This window comes from Eleginops maclovinus, chromosome 23 (genome assembly GCF_036324505.1).
Source record: "Eleginops maclovinus isolate JMC-PN-2008 ecotype Puerto Natales chromosome 23, JC_Emac_rtc_rv5, whole genome shotgun sequence".
Lineage (NCBI taxonomy): Eukaryota > Metazoa > Chordata > Actinopteri > Perciformes > Eleginopidae > Eleginops > Eleginops maclovinus.
The window spans coordinates 17,217,577-17,228,384 of NC_086371.1; the positions used below are offsets into that span (position 1 = coordinate 17,217,577).

Below are 10,808 nucleotides of genomic sequence, written 5' to 3' on the forward strand. Positions count from 1 at the left end.
ATATAGATGCCCAACTCAAGAGTGTCAAACATAAACAATACAAAAAAAGAGTACCACCAACAACGACTGGACAACACAAAAGTAATTTTCTTTCTTGTGACTATCTCATTGTAATTAATAATTCAACTATTTAAAGTGAGCCGTAATAAAACATTGGCCCACAACATGCAAATTGGTGTGAAAAACATTGCCGGTTTCAATATTTGACATAATTTGGTTAGCTGTGATACCATGCAAACAGTTTGAAACTAACTTCAGCAGAACTTATCAGAGGCATAGCATGGCAAGTCACTAAATATCGAGGTAATTTTAGGAACCAGAGGCAACTTGAGACATCAGGCTACGTCACTTGCTCTTCCTTGCGAGTTAAGGCTGTACAACTGACCTCTGTACCTGCACCCTTACACACCTCTCGCTCCTCCTCCCCAACTCTCCCAGGTGTCATTGCCCTTCATGACACATAGCTAGCTTCCCAAGATTCCACCTATGCAAACCTACCTTAACCTCAGGGGGTGACCAATATCCCAATGCTGGGAGAAAGCTAGAGTCAGTAAGCTAGGGCAAGCAGATTCTCTCTCTGTTGGCTAACCCTACCCCGACACTGTCTGTGACACAGGCGAGCCCTAGCCTCCGCTCACTCCTCAGAGGCTATATAAGGAATGTAAAACTACACCAAACTATTTCAGCCCAACACCCACATGAGTCACAGAGAGAGGGGGGTAGAGGTAACGTCAACTACCCCTATATTCTGGCAAAAGCCTACAACAGTCAATGGATGTGTTTTTTAATAAAGTGTACTTGAGAAGCAGCAAACGGCCACGACTGAAGCAAACCTTTGGAAATTCAACATTCCTTATGCAGGGCATGAAGCACAGTACAACCAAACCAGCAATTACATTTTAAAATCAAGATCTTAAAGAAACAGAGAAGCTATAGTAAAAACTGCAACTGAACTCATACATAATAGACAAAAATAGCATTATGGTCCTTTTCAAAAGTACTGTAAAAAGCGACCAGCTAAGCTTCCTTTATGACCCCATCCAGAAAAACTGCAAAACTGCTTATTAAATAAAAACAAGCAACAGTTTTAATCTGAATCTATTTATTTAAAACTATGTTCAAAACTGAATGTCAATACACTTTCAGGATTGGATAAACGGTCTTAATTACCAAACTTGAATAAGTTACTGTGTCTTTTCCCATGTTACCTTATCTCGTCTCATTTTTAGAATGTTTGAGATGGGAAAAAGCAATTGCAGCCACAAATAATGAAGTTATTTAAAATGGATCAATATGTTGTTCTAAGCAAATTATAAAAAGACAGTTATTGCATGAGGACTGGTACAATTTGTTTAATTAAATACCAACCACATCAACCCCAAACCAATAGCCTGTATAGACCAGTAATGCCTGTAGTACTCACTCAAACGACGGGGTCCCTGTTTATGGTAGCCTATTGCTATTTATAATCTATGGTGTCCATGTTGTATTTCTATAGGAACTAGTACTTTTACCACGAAATTAGACACTTATTTCATACAGACAACCTCTTTATAAGCTTATTTAGCCTACTTTTAATTGATTAAAGTGTCCAAGACACACATTTTTAGCAGGTATCTAAAGACTGAAGACTGCTAAACCACTGCAGAGCAGAACCTGAAATAAACCATTCACATTCCTTAAGGAAGTAGCAGGAAAGGACAGGAAAATGTCTTCAAAGTAGTAAGACCGACGGTAATTCAGAGCAGCTAGCCTAAAACCATAGTGCACCAAGTGCAAAGTTAGGAGCACAACACAACCCATACAAAAACTCAAACTGTGGAAAAGTTGGCTTTAAAATTACTCCTACTCACGAAGGAACGCATTCACATGTGTGGACATGTAAAAAAAAAAAAAGAAGCTTACCTCTTGTCCTTCGATGTGTTCGCCAGACATCGCGAGTCAGTCTAGTGGATAAAAAAGTCAATCGGTAAGTAGGCTAACTTTCGCACTTCCTTAAAGCGGACGTTAGGAAGCCACAGTGGTTCCCTTTGGTGAGCAGCAGGATCATTCCCTCACATTCTTTTTAGCAGGACTCGGCTGTAACGTCAGAAGTCACATGGGCCGCTGCTTCATTTCATATTCGGGCTATAAACCAGAAGAGGCCGTGCTTTGCTTACATCTCAGCTGTTAAACCATGGAGAGACAATCCATATCAGTAATAAGGACTTTAATGCCACTTTGAATACAGAAATGGGTATTTTGTTTACGAAAAAAAGGAAACAAATTATCATTGCACAACATAAACAAACAATGAGTATGCGGTATTTTTCAACAATAATTGGGCTATTTAGCAGAGAAGTCTGAGTTCCCCAAACATAAGTGTATCGTTATTTCAACAGCGTTTATAATGAATATTAAGCCACAGGTGTTTGCAATCAACTACTGATTATGGATGATTACCCTTATGCTACCTCCAATGGTAAAAAAAATAATTAAAAAAATAACTACATTTGAACAGAAATTAGCTTAAAAGAATTATGCCAAATAAATAGTACAACATAGCTCAGCATCACCTCGACAAGCTAGATTGCAAAAATGCTGGTTACTACTTTCTGAAAAGGCATCCTTTATAACGGTTTTAACCATAATTGCGTATTAATACTAATACAATAACAAACATAATGCTGCAATTTAAAATAGTATTTTAAAGAGGCATTTACTACTTTTAGTGTGGTCATAGATGTGTATATTTAGTCAGTACTGTTGCTTTGTTTCTGTATAACATGGAACTACACCTTTTTTCATTGGCAAAATTACACATTGTTTGTTTATGACGAACAGTAACATGTTCCATTCACAGACTATATGGTCAAATCCTATATATATATGGGTGTTAGGACTAAGGTGTTTAAAATATGCGTGGTACTGTTACAAGGCTACAACTGTTATCTTTAACGCTTTTTTCTGTTTAATTGACTGATGAGGGGCATTTAGTGTATACAATGTGCAATATGATTTGTTTTTGATATGGCATAAGTAACAGCAATATTGTTGTGTAGTCTGGTTTTTGTGATCAACTGATCTCCATGCCTGGAGATTCAGTTGATTGAGATGGTGACTAAAAATATGCATCAGATGAACAGCAGATGGGGACAAACTGCAACAAATGTGAAATGGTACCTTCAGGGTGCTGCCCTGCTCCATCATCACAGTGGCTGAACAAGTGAAGAAATCATGAATCATCAGTGAGGGCCGAAGCTAAACATCTGGTATAACAGCCTGTTTCTTTGTGTGCCTGGTTTCCTACAGAAGACTATTTGGAATAGCTAGTATTCGAGCAAGACATTCAAGTTGTTTGTATTTACGCTGCAGAACCGGTGGCCTAATTTGAGTGCTTAGACGTTAGCTAGCTAAACCTACCAAGCTAAGTCAAACTTGTATACACTTCTGTGAAAGATGGCTGACAACGGCGTACACCCGACTGAAGAGGACCCAGCTGCAGCTTTCCTGGCTCAACAGGAGAGTGAAATAGCTGGGATCGAGAACGACGGCGAGGGATTTGGGGCTCTGGAAGGAGCGGAGGACGAGCAGCCGCCTCAGCCGGAGCCGGAGCCGGAGCCCGAACCCGAGCCGGCCGCCAACTATGGCAAGTTTGAGCTAATGTCAGCTTCGGCCAACAAGCTAACAAAAGCTAGCTAGTACGCATAACGTTGGACGGATGGTAACGTCTGTTAGGAAACAATGACCCCCATCCCTATTCATTCACAACAAAAACACCCCCTAGTTGATACAGTAAGGTTGTGTTATTCAGCTCATTTCCAATTCAACTGTAGTAAGTTGCTTTGTAAGTAACTTAGCTAGCTGACGTTCGTTTGCACACCGACAACGTAACGTCACTTTAGTAATACCGCATCACAACCTCCTTTAAGGTGAGCCACAGATGACAAATGTCAAGATTCAATATATTGTATTGTCATATTTACATTATAAAAGGCAGTTGCACTGTACAATGACATGCTTACGCTCCGCTCTCCACACCTACATATTCATGAATTATACAAACAAACAATAATACAAGATAAAAACTAGCATATAAGAACCTTTAGAAATATTAGCTGACATAAATTAAAACATTCCAGAACCAGAATGAAAATGCATGATGTGCTACATGATACAACTAAAACTAAATAGCATTTATTCAGCAGGGTAGAGTATGGTGTATACAAATATAAATAAGAATAGATAGGTATAACAGTATGAATCTGAATGGTACAGTGTGTAAAACAATATAGTGACAGCCAGTGTTAGTGCTGATGGTCATGACTGAGATAATGTGAGGGAAGGGGCATTATTCAAACACTGTCTATCACCTAGAACATATGAATGGTAACCAGTGGTGTAACGTATTGAAGTACATTTACTCAAGTACTGTACTTAAGTACGATTTGGGGGTGCTTGTATTTGAGAGTTTGTATGTTATGCTTCTTTATACTTCTACTCTACTACAATTTATGAGACCACATTGTAGTTTTTACTCCACTACATGTATATAGCTAAGTAAGTTACTATTTACTTTTCACATTGAGGTTATTAGCTAATACAATATATAAATAAACTAGTAAAACACCTATGATATATAATTATAGGCTTAGATGTCCAGCGCTAGAATTTAAAGTAATTAAAAGTACATCCGCCTTCACCATCTGTGATGAACACATTAATGCAGCAATAATTATTCTACTGTAAAAATAAGATTGTAAAATGGGACATTTCGCACAATAAGTACTTGAGTATATTTTGATGCCAATACTTTTTGTACTTTTACTTAAGTAAAATATCTTAGTTCTTCTTCTCCCTCTTGTGGTATCAGTAAATAGCTAACGTTAGTATGAACTGAGATCAATTATTTCAGCTAAATCTACTGTACAGCTCTAAGGTAAAAACATGTTCTGTCTACCGACAAAGCTGCACTGACAACATGAACGTTAGTGGCCAAACAGGTGCCGCTGCATTTCTCAGGTCTGAGTTGTTTATCCAAGGAACAAGTGACACTGCCATACTAAGCGACCATTAGGTAACCCAGATGATGAGGAACGATAGCTTACTGGAAAACTCTACAATAACATACACTTCTTTCTTGTCAAAATGTTAGACGGTTTCGAAGACGAGCCTGCCACAGTGAATGGGGACATGTTTCAGGTGAGCTTAACATGCATCTTTAATGTGACTTTTAAATTATATTTAATTATTGGTGATGTATATCTGTTTGTAAGTGTGGTTTGGTTTAAATCTGAACACCATGAAATCAATAAGTAGACTTTCCCTTTATTCATTTGTATTGGAATTACTTGTCATGCTGTGATGGATTTACTGTTTACTCAGTATTTTAAATTGAATAGATTGTTGATAATGAAGGAGCAAATGTTTTATGTCCTCTGAAAGGAGTCCAATGGCCCGACAGACAGCTATGCAGCCATTGCCCAGGTGGATATTCAGAGGCAAGAGCCAGAGAGTTTACGCAAGTGGAGGGAGGAGCAGAAGACACGCCTTGAAGCACTAGGTGAACAAAGAATGAATCATACTGCATAAAGCACTTCCTGTAATGAATCCCTGTGATTTGTTACAGTTAACCTTATTAAAACAAATGATGCAGCACATATAATTGCCTGAAAATAAGACCTTATAATATGTCAGATATTTTTTCAGTAGATTCCTCTTTTGTGGACTCTGACTATGTTGTTCTCTGGTTTGCTCCTTTAAAAAGACTCTGCATCCAAGACAGCAGAGGCAGATTGGAAAGAGAAAGCTAAAAAGGAGCTGGAGGACTGGCATGTACATCAGAATGAGCAGATGGAGAAGAACAAGGCCAACAACAGGTCAGTGTCTGACGTGTCCCCAGTTAAGGTGCAGAGAAATAGTGTGTCATTAGGATAGCGTAATGAGGTAATCAGTACACCAAACACATTTTATTCAGGTTATATTTTACTGTTAGAAACCCTTCGAAATCTAGTTTTAGTGTGCATGTCAACTGGAATGCACTGTTTTATATTTGGTGGGATTTGTAAGTCTTTTTTATGAGCTATGCAGGGAGTTAAAATAATCATGTTGGACTGCACCAAAGGATCGAATGATGGGCATCGTAAAATGTAACAGTTTTGTGTTCAAAATGATTGATCCTATTGCTGTTTTAAAGTGTTTATGGCTAGTATTAAGACTGTCTGACACTTTAAATTAGTTTGTTAGTCTAATATTACAACAACATTACAGCCTCTACTTTTTCTTGACCAAGCTAACCCCGTTTTTCTCTCACACTTTCCAACAGACTCTGTCCAAGTCTGGCACGGTATCAATTTGCATCTGTAGCTTTAGTGTTGGCCAATTTCCTCTCCCCTGTGCCTGTGAAGCGCTGATAAAATAATCCTCTGATGAGATATTGGTCTAAGGCGGTTTGTCCAGTTAGAGAGCCAGGGAAACAAAACAGGAAGCTGACTAGCAAGAAGGAATGCAAACTGCAAAGAGCAAATGTCAAAGTTTTCATCTACGCTAAAGCCTAGCACCAAAGCACACTGTAGTGGCCTGAAATGCTTCGCCATTCTAAATGTATTTATTAGCAGCGCCAGTTCAACCCAGTAGTGGGAAAGATTGTTTTCAGTCCCCCTTTAACATTTTATTCCTTAGTCATTAGAACTGTTTCTAAGGCCCTAACTATTCTCTGCTTCTTTTTTGACACAAACTGTTCTCCTCTCTCCTTCTTTTTCCTGCTTTCTTGGCCTTGCCTGCGCACTAGGATTGCTGACAAGGCTTTCTACAAACAGCCTAACTCTGATGTTATAGGATTTGTGTAGGTTTAGAGTTCTTATGCTTCTTTAATGTTGTGTACCCTGCTCAAGGGAAGTCCCTATAATGGTTTTCCACCCGATGCATGTCCTAACACTAAAATGACTTGTTTTTGAAGACCTAATTTGGTATTTCTTGCATTTCTGTGTGTTTGTTACATAGGCCATTGATTGTAAAACTCCAATGATTGGTTAAAAGAAACGCATGAAGTTATGGTGTTTGTTGTGCATGGTGCAATTCATGTGATTTAACTTTCTGTGGTAAAGCACCATGTCTGGTTTGGAAATATTTCTAAAATCCCTCTTATATTACTGCCCAGTCATAGCTTTTTTCTGGTCTCCCTCCTGCAGAGCATCCGAGGAGGCTTTCCTGGCAGAGAGCGATGGCGAGAGCCCAGGATCGGAATGGGAGAGAGTAGCCCGGCTCTGTGACTTCAATCCGAAAACCAACAAAACGGCAAAGGATGTGTCTCGAATGCGCTCTGTTCTCATCTCTCTCAAACAGACCCCTCTAGTCCGTTAGGAGGAGCTTACGGATAGGAAATTTGTTCTAGAAAAATTGCCTTTTCAGTTTTAACCTCAAGTTACATCAGAAGAGTTTTTAAGCCCTTTTCCATAAAATCCCTGGTATGTTTATAAGCTTTGAAAACTTCACTACTTTTTTGATGCCTATTATTATATTGAGATGATATACTTAACCCCACTCTCTTGAAAAGATGAAGGACTGCTCTATTGTTACGACATGCTTCGCTGGTCAGTTTTATCACTGCTATACTTTAAAAAATAGTGTTACTGTAAGTTAAACATTTTCATTCCCCTTTAATTTGTACATTGTTATTAGGTCAGTTCTCTTGCATGCCCCTGCCAATATTTTGGATGCACACATTTTAAGTTGTTTTATAAATTAGCATTTTGGTCAATGACAAACACTTATTAAGCACTACTGCGTGTTAGATTGTAACCACTTATGCCTCTCATCAACGTTAACTTAACCACAAAGTCTGTTCACATTGTTGTATTATATCCCTGATTACAATATTTAACGTAGCTAGCATATTGCTCTCTTTCAATTTCAAGCTTGTGGCCTTTTTGATGTAGCTGTTGCTCCAGTTCGAATTTTCAACCAGATGGATTTCCTCTTAATTAGGCAAGATTTCAGAGAAAAATTAAATTCACAACCAAAGATTTATCATCTAAATTTTCAAAGTTCATTTGATCTACAGTTTGTGCGATATCTCATTTCTCAGATTTTTCTCAGCAGAAGTTTTATGCTCCATTTCTGTGTTACAGCAAGATGTTTAGATTTTTTAACAGTAATCAATGTGTCAATTTCAACTTTAAAGTCAGCACATTGTTTCACATGTTGCCTATTTGGACATAATTAATACTGAAACAATTGAATGTCTAAAGGGAACTGAAAAATAAAATCATTTGAGTATGATCACCAAATGAATGTGTCCTTGTTTATTTCCCAGCTAAGACTGTTGCCATCAAGATAATCCTTTAAATCCCAGTTGATGATTTAGAGCTATACTTTGAGGCTGGTGCAAATATCAATTTAGGGTATATACCCATCATTTTAAAGCAATGGAGAAAAAAAAGACATAGGAATCTGAGAAGCAAGACCACGTTACAGGTGCAAGGCCACAAAGCTTTAGCATGGGTAACATTTCAAATACATTTGCAGCTCGCCTACTGAAAGATGTGTGAAATTGAAAGTCTGTTAAGTGTTAAAGGTTGACATTGAGACTGGTTCTGTCTGACCTTTTTAGATCTGCTCAGCCAGGCCATTAATAAAGACACTGTTCACATTGATTTTGAGTAACATTTAAATAAAGGTGGTATAAGGAATAGATTTTCCCTCATCAAGGATGTAATTGTGATGCTTTATTTAGAACAGGACACCTGTTTGAAATGAATCACTAATCAGCCAGGTGGCACTTTGATCATATCAGTGAAAACACATGGGACCATTTTCAATCAAATCTTCCAGAAGAGCAATAAGCATGTCATTCATATTTATCAGCATTTTGCTAAAATGTTTTTAGAGCACAATAAAAGTAATATCAAGCTTGCTGGCAAGGAGCCGATTATACTGTGCAAGCCCAAAGTCGTATATTTTATCACGATGAGCCATTCACAGTTTTCAAATAACAATAAATAGTGTTGGCATTAGCATGGGTATATCCGAACAATGTAGACAACAGAATATACATTATTCAGTTCATTCAGAAACTTCAAAATCAGTCCAATTTCCCCGTTGGATCTGGTCTGACTCCGGGTTGAATGAATAGGCAGAGGTGTGGGATTGGTCCGTCTTCATTGCTTGGGTTTCATAGAGGTGGTAAAGACACCAAAAATAATGGCCACTACAGTGAAGCCTTGGGCGAAGATTCGCCCTCTCATCGACAGCTGGGACTGTCGGTTTTTCCCTTGATTGAAGGCACGGAGGCCATAAATCAGCGCTCCAGCTGTTCCCAAACAACCTAGAGAACACAAAGCAGAAAAGAAGACATTAACTGAACAGGTTGAATTAAACCTAAAACAAGTTCAAATTGATGAGATACTGAATCTAATACTATGTCAACACTGTTTCAATACTAAGTGCCTTTCAGTGCACAAATAAAATAATAATATTGAGACAAATGCTTGCTATAAAAAGGGTCAAATTATGTAGATATATGATACCACTAAAACATTTTGGCATTAATAGCAGTAAGTCCCCACATTTAAGAGTACATCACTCTTTAATGTTAATTCAAAAAACATTGCTGTAAGGGTCTTTTTAGTCACACAGATAGTTGTGTAAGATGCATTTAAATAACCCTGATACCTGAAAACAACAATACAAACATTTACATTTTAAGTTTGTTTTAGGTTTGTGTCACTTAAACCATGACAATCTTTTTCCAAGGGCATTGCTAATTTAATTCAACTTAAAGCATGTCAATTTAGCCAACGTTCACAGGGCTTCAACTAAAAATAAGCAAGTCATCGATAACAAAACTCGAATGAAATCAAATTGTTTTGGTGCTGAGAGACTCAAACTGAAAGATATAGGTTAGCCACTTTATCTCTGATGTTAGCATAATGCATTGATATTGCCTAGCACGCCTCAATCAGTTGAGCTAGGTTTAGCTGTAAATCCTATTAGATATCTTTGATTTGAGCCCCGTGTAGATTAAAGGACAAACTGTTTCTGCTCTGTGATGCACTTATGTAACTTTGCTCAGCTTGTATAACTCACCTATTGGGACGAAGGGGTTCTCCTTTGTCTTTCTTAAAAACTTCTCTTTCAACGTTTCATCTTTGAGTTTGGACAAAGGATTGAAGCCTTCGATAATCGGGGGTTTAGAAAAGTCAAAAGGCATAATCTCAGAGGTAGATGATTTAGGAGATTTCTCCAGGTCCTCTGCTGCTGTAGCCGCCGCCATGTCTGAGAGAAACCACAGAACTACACTTCCTGTTACACTTTGCACACAGACTTCAAAATAAAAGTCGCATACGATATCAATGACTGTCACGAGCATTTGTATACCTCCTCCTGGCGTCGGTCGACAGCTATTTACAGTATGTGCTCTGCAAACAGTAAGACTTATTGTCAGTTCTAACTTTAATTATTATTTTATCTATACAGTATAAACACAACCGAAGCAAAGTTAAAAATTCACAAATTATTCAAAAGCATATTCCTTCACAATATGTGTTGTGGTTGAGGCCATTGATGTAAGAGGGGGTTTTGGTAGAGCTTCATTTTATAACAGGGACATTATTGAATATTTCAAAAAAAGATCACCAAAATCATTCAAAAGCATTTTTATTCAAAATAAATGTCCCTCTGGCTACAGATAGAGACCAATGAAAGTTTCCCAGCTAATTGGTTTGAGGCCAGATTCAACAGTGTATCCTACTCAGTTATTATTGGGCTGGAGAGTCAAGCCCTCAACTAAACATCTATATTAGTAAATTAGTAATATGTTAATATAAATA

The 10,808-nt window shown here is 37.9% G+C and overlaps 3 protein-coding genes across 8 annotated transcripts in view; 1 reads left to right on the forward strand and 2 right to left on the reverse strand.

The window, feature by feature from the left end:
* Positions 1-2,084, reverse strand: part of pdlim7 (PDZ and LIM domain 7) — a 29,130-nt gene extending 27,046 nt beyond the window's left edge. Inside the window, exon 1 of one of the 3 annotated variants that reach the window (XM_063875934.1) lies at positions 1,906-2,084. In XM_063875934.1, the coding sequence (XP_063732004.1) occupies positions 1,906-1,935 (30 nt within the window). In that variant the 5' untranslated portion in view covers positions 1,936-2,084. Of the gene's footprint in view, positions 1-385; positions 638-1,905 lie in introns of those variants that run through there. The other 2 variants (XM_063875935.1, XM_063875933.1) reach the window with 2 other exon arrangements.
* Positions 2,085-3,130: 1,046 nt separating this feature from the next.
* On the forward strand, positions 3,131-8,267 carry cltb (clathrin, light chain B). Of its 4 annotated transcripts, XM_063875937.1 has the most exons (7): positions 3,131-3,251; positions 3,439-3,628; positions 5,135-5,181; positions 5,425-5,542; positions 5,747-5,858; positions 6,770-6,823; positions 7,170-8,267. In XM_063875937.1, the coding sequence occupies exons 2-7, from the start codon at positions 3,439-3,441 to the stop codon at positions 7,339-7,341; spliced, it is 693 nt and encodes a 230-aa protein (XP_063732007.1). In that variant the 5' UTR covers positions 3,131-3,251; the 3' UTR covers positions 7,342-8,267. The 4 variants fall into 4 exon arrangements, with proteins under 4 accessions (XP_063732007.1, XP_063732008.1, XP_063732006.1 ...); XM_063875938.1 differs by lacking the exon at positions 6,770-6,823 and adding an exon at positions 6,305-6,325 and having other exon boundaries at positions 3,180-3,628; XM_063875936.1 differs by having other exon boundaries at positions 3,180-3,628.
* A 418-nt stretch (positions 8,268-8,685) lies between these two features.
* On the reverse strand, positions 8,686-10,301 carry higd2a (HIG1 hypoxia inducible domain family, member 2A). The gene is made up of 2 exons (XM_063875940.1): positions 10,066-10,301; positions 8,686-9,304 (listed from the first exon to the last, which is right to left on the reverse strand). The coding sequence occupies exons 1-2, from the start codon at positions 10,250-10,252 to the stop codon at positions 9,138-9,140; spliced, it is 354 nt and encodes a 117-aa protein (XP_063732010.1). The 5' UTR covers positions 10,253-10,301; the 3' UTR covers positions 8,686-9,137.
* Positions 10,302-10,808: the final 507 nt, after the last annotated feature.

Coding starts and splice junctions, on each gene's coding strand:
- cltb (XM_063875937.1), top strand. CDS start 3,439: ATGGCTGACAACGGCGTACACCCGACTGAAGAGGACCCAGCTGCAGCT. Junction 5,182..5,424: donor TGAATGGGGACATGTTTCAG/GTGAGCTTAACA, acceptor GTCCTCTGAAAG/GAGTCCAATGGCCCGACAGA. Junction 5,543..5,746: donor GACACGCCTTGAAGCACTAG/GTGAACAAAGAA, acceptor TCCTTTAAAAAG/ACTCTGCATCCAAGACAGCA.
- higd2a (XM_063875940.1), bottom strand. CDS start 10,252: ATGGCGGCGGCTACAGCAGCAGAGGACCTGGAGAAATCTCCTAAATCA. Junction 9,305..10,065: donor GAACCCCTTCGTCCCAATAG/GTGAGTTATACA, acceptor TGTGTTCTCTAG/GTTGTTTGGGAACAGCTGGA.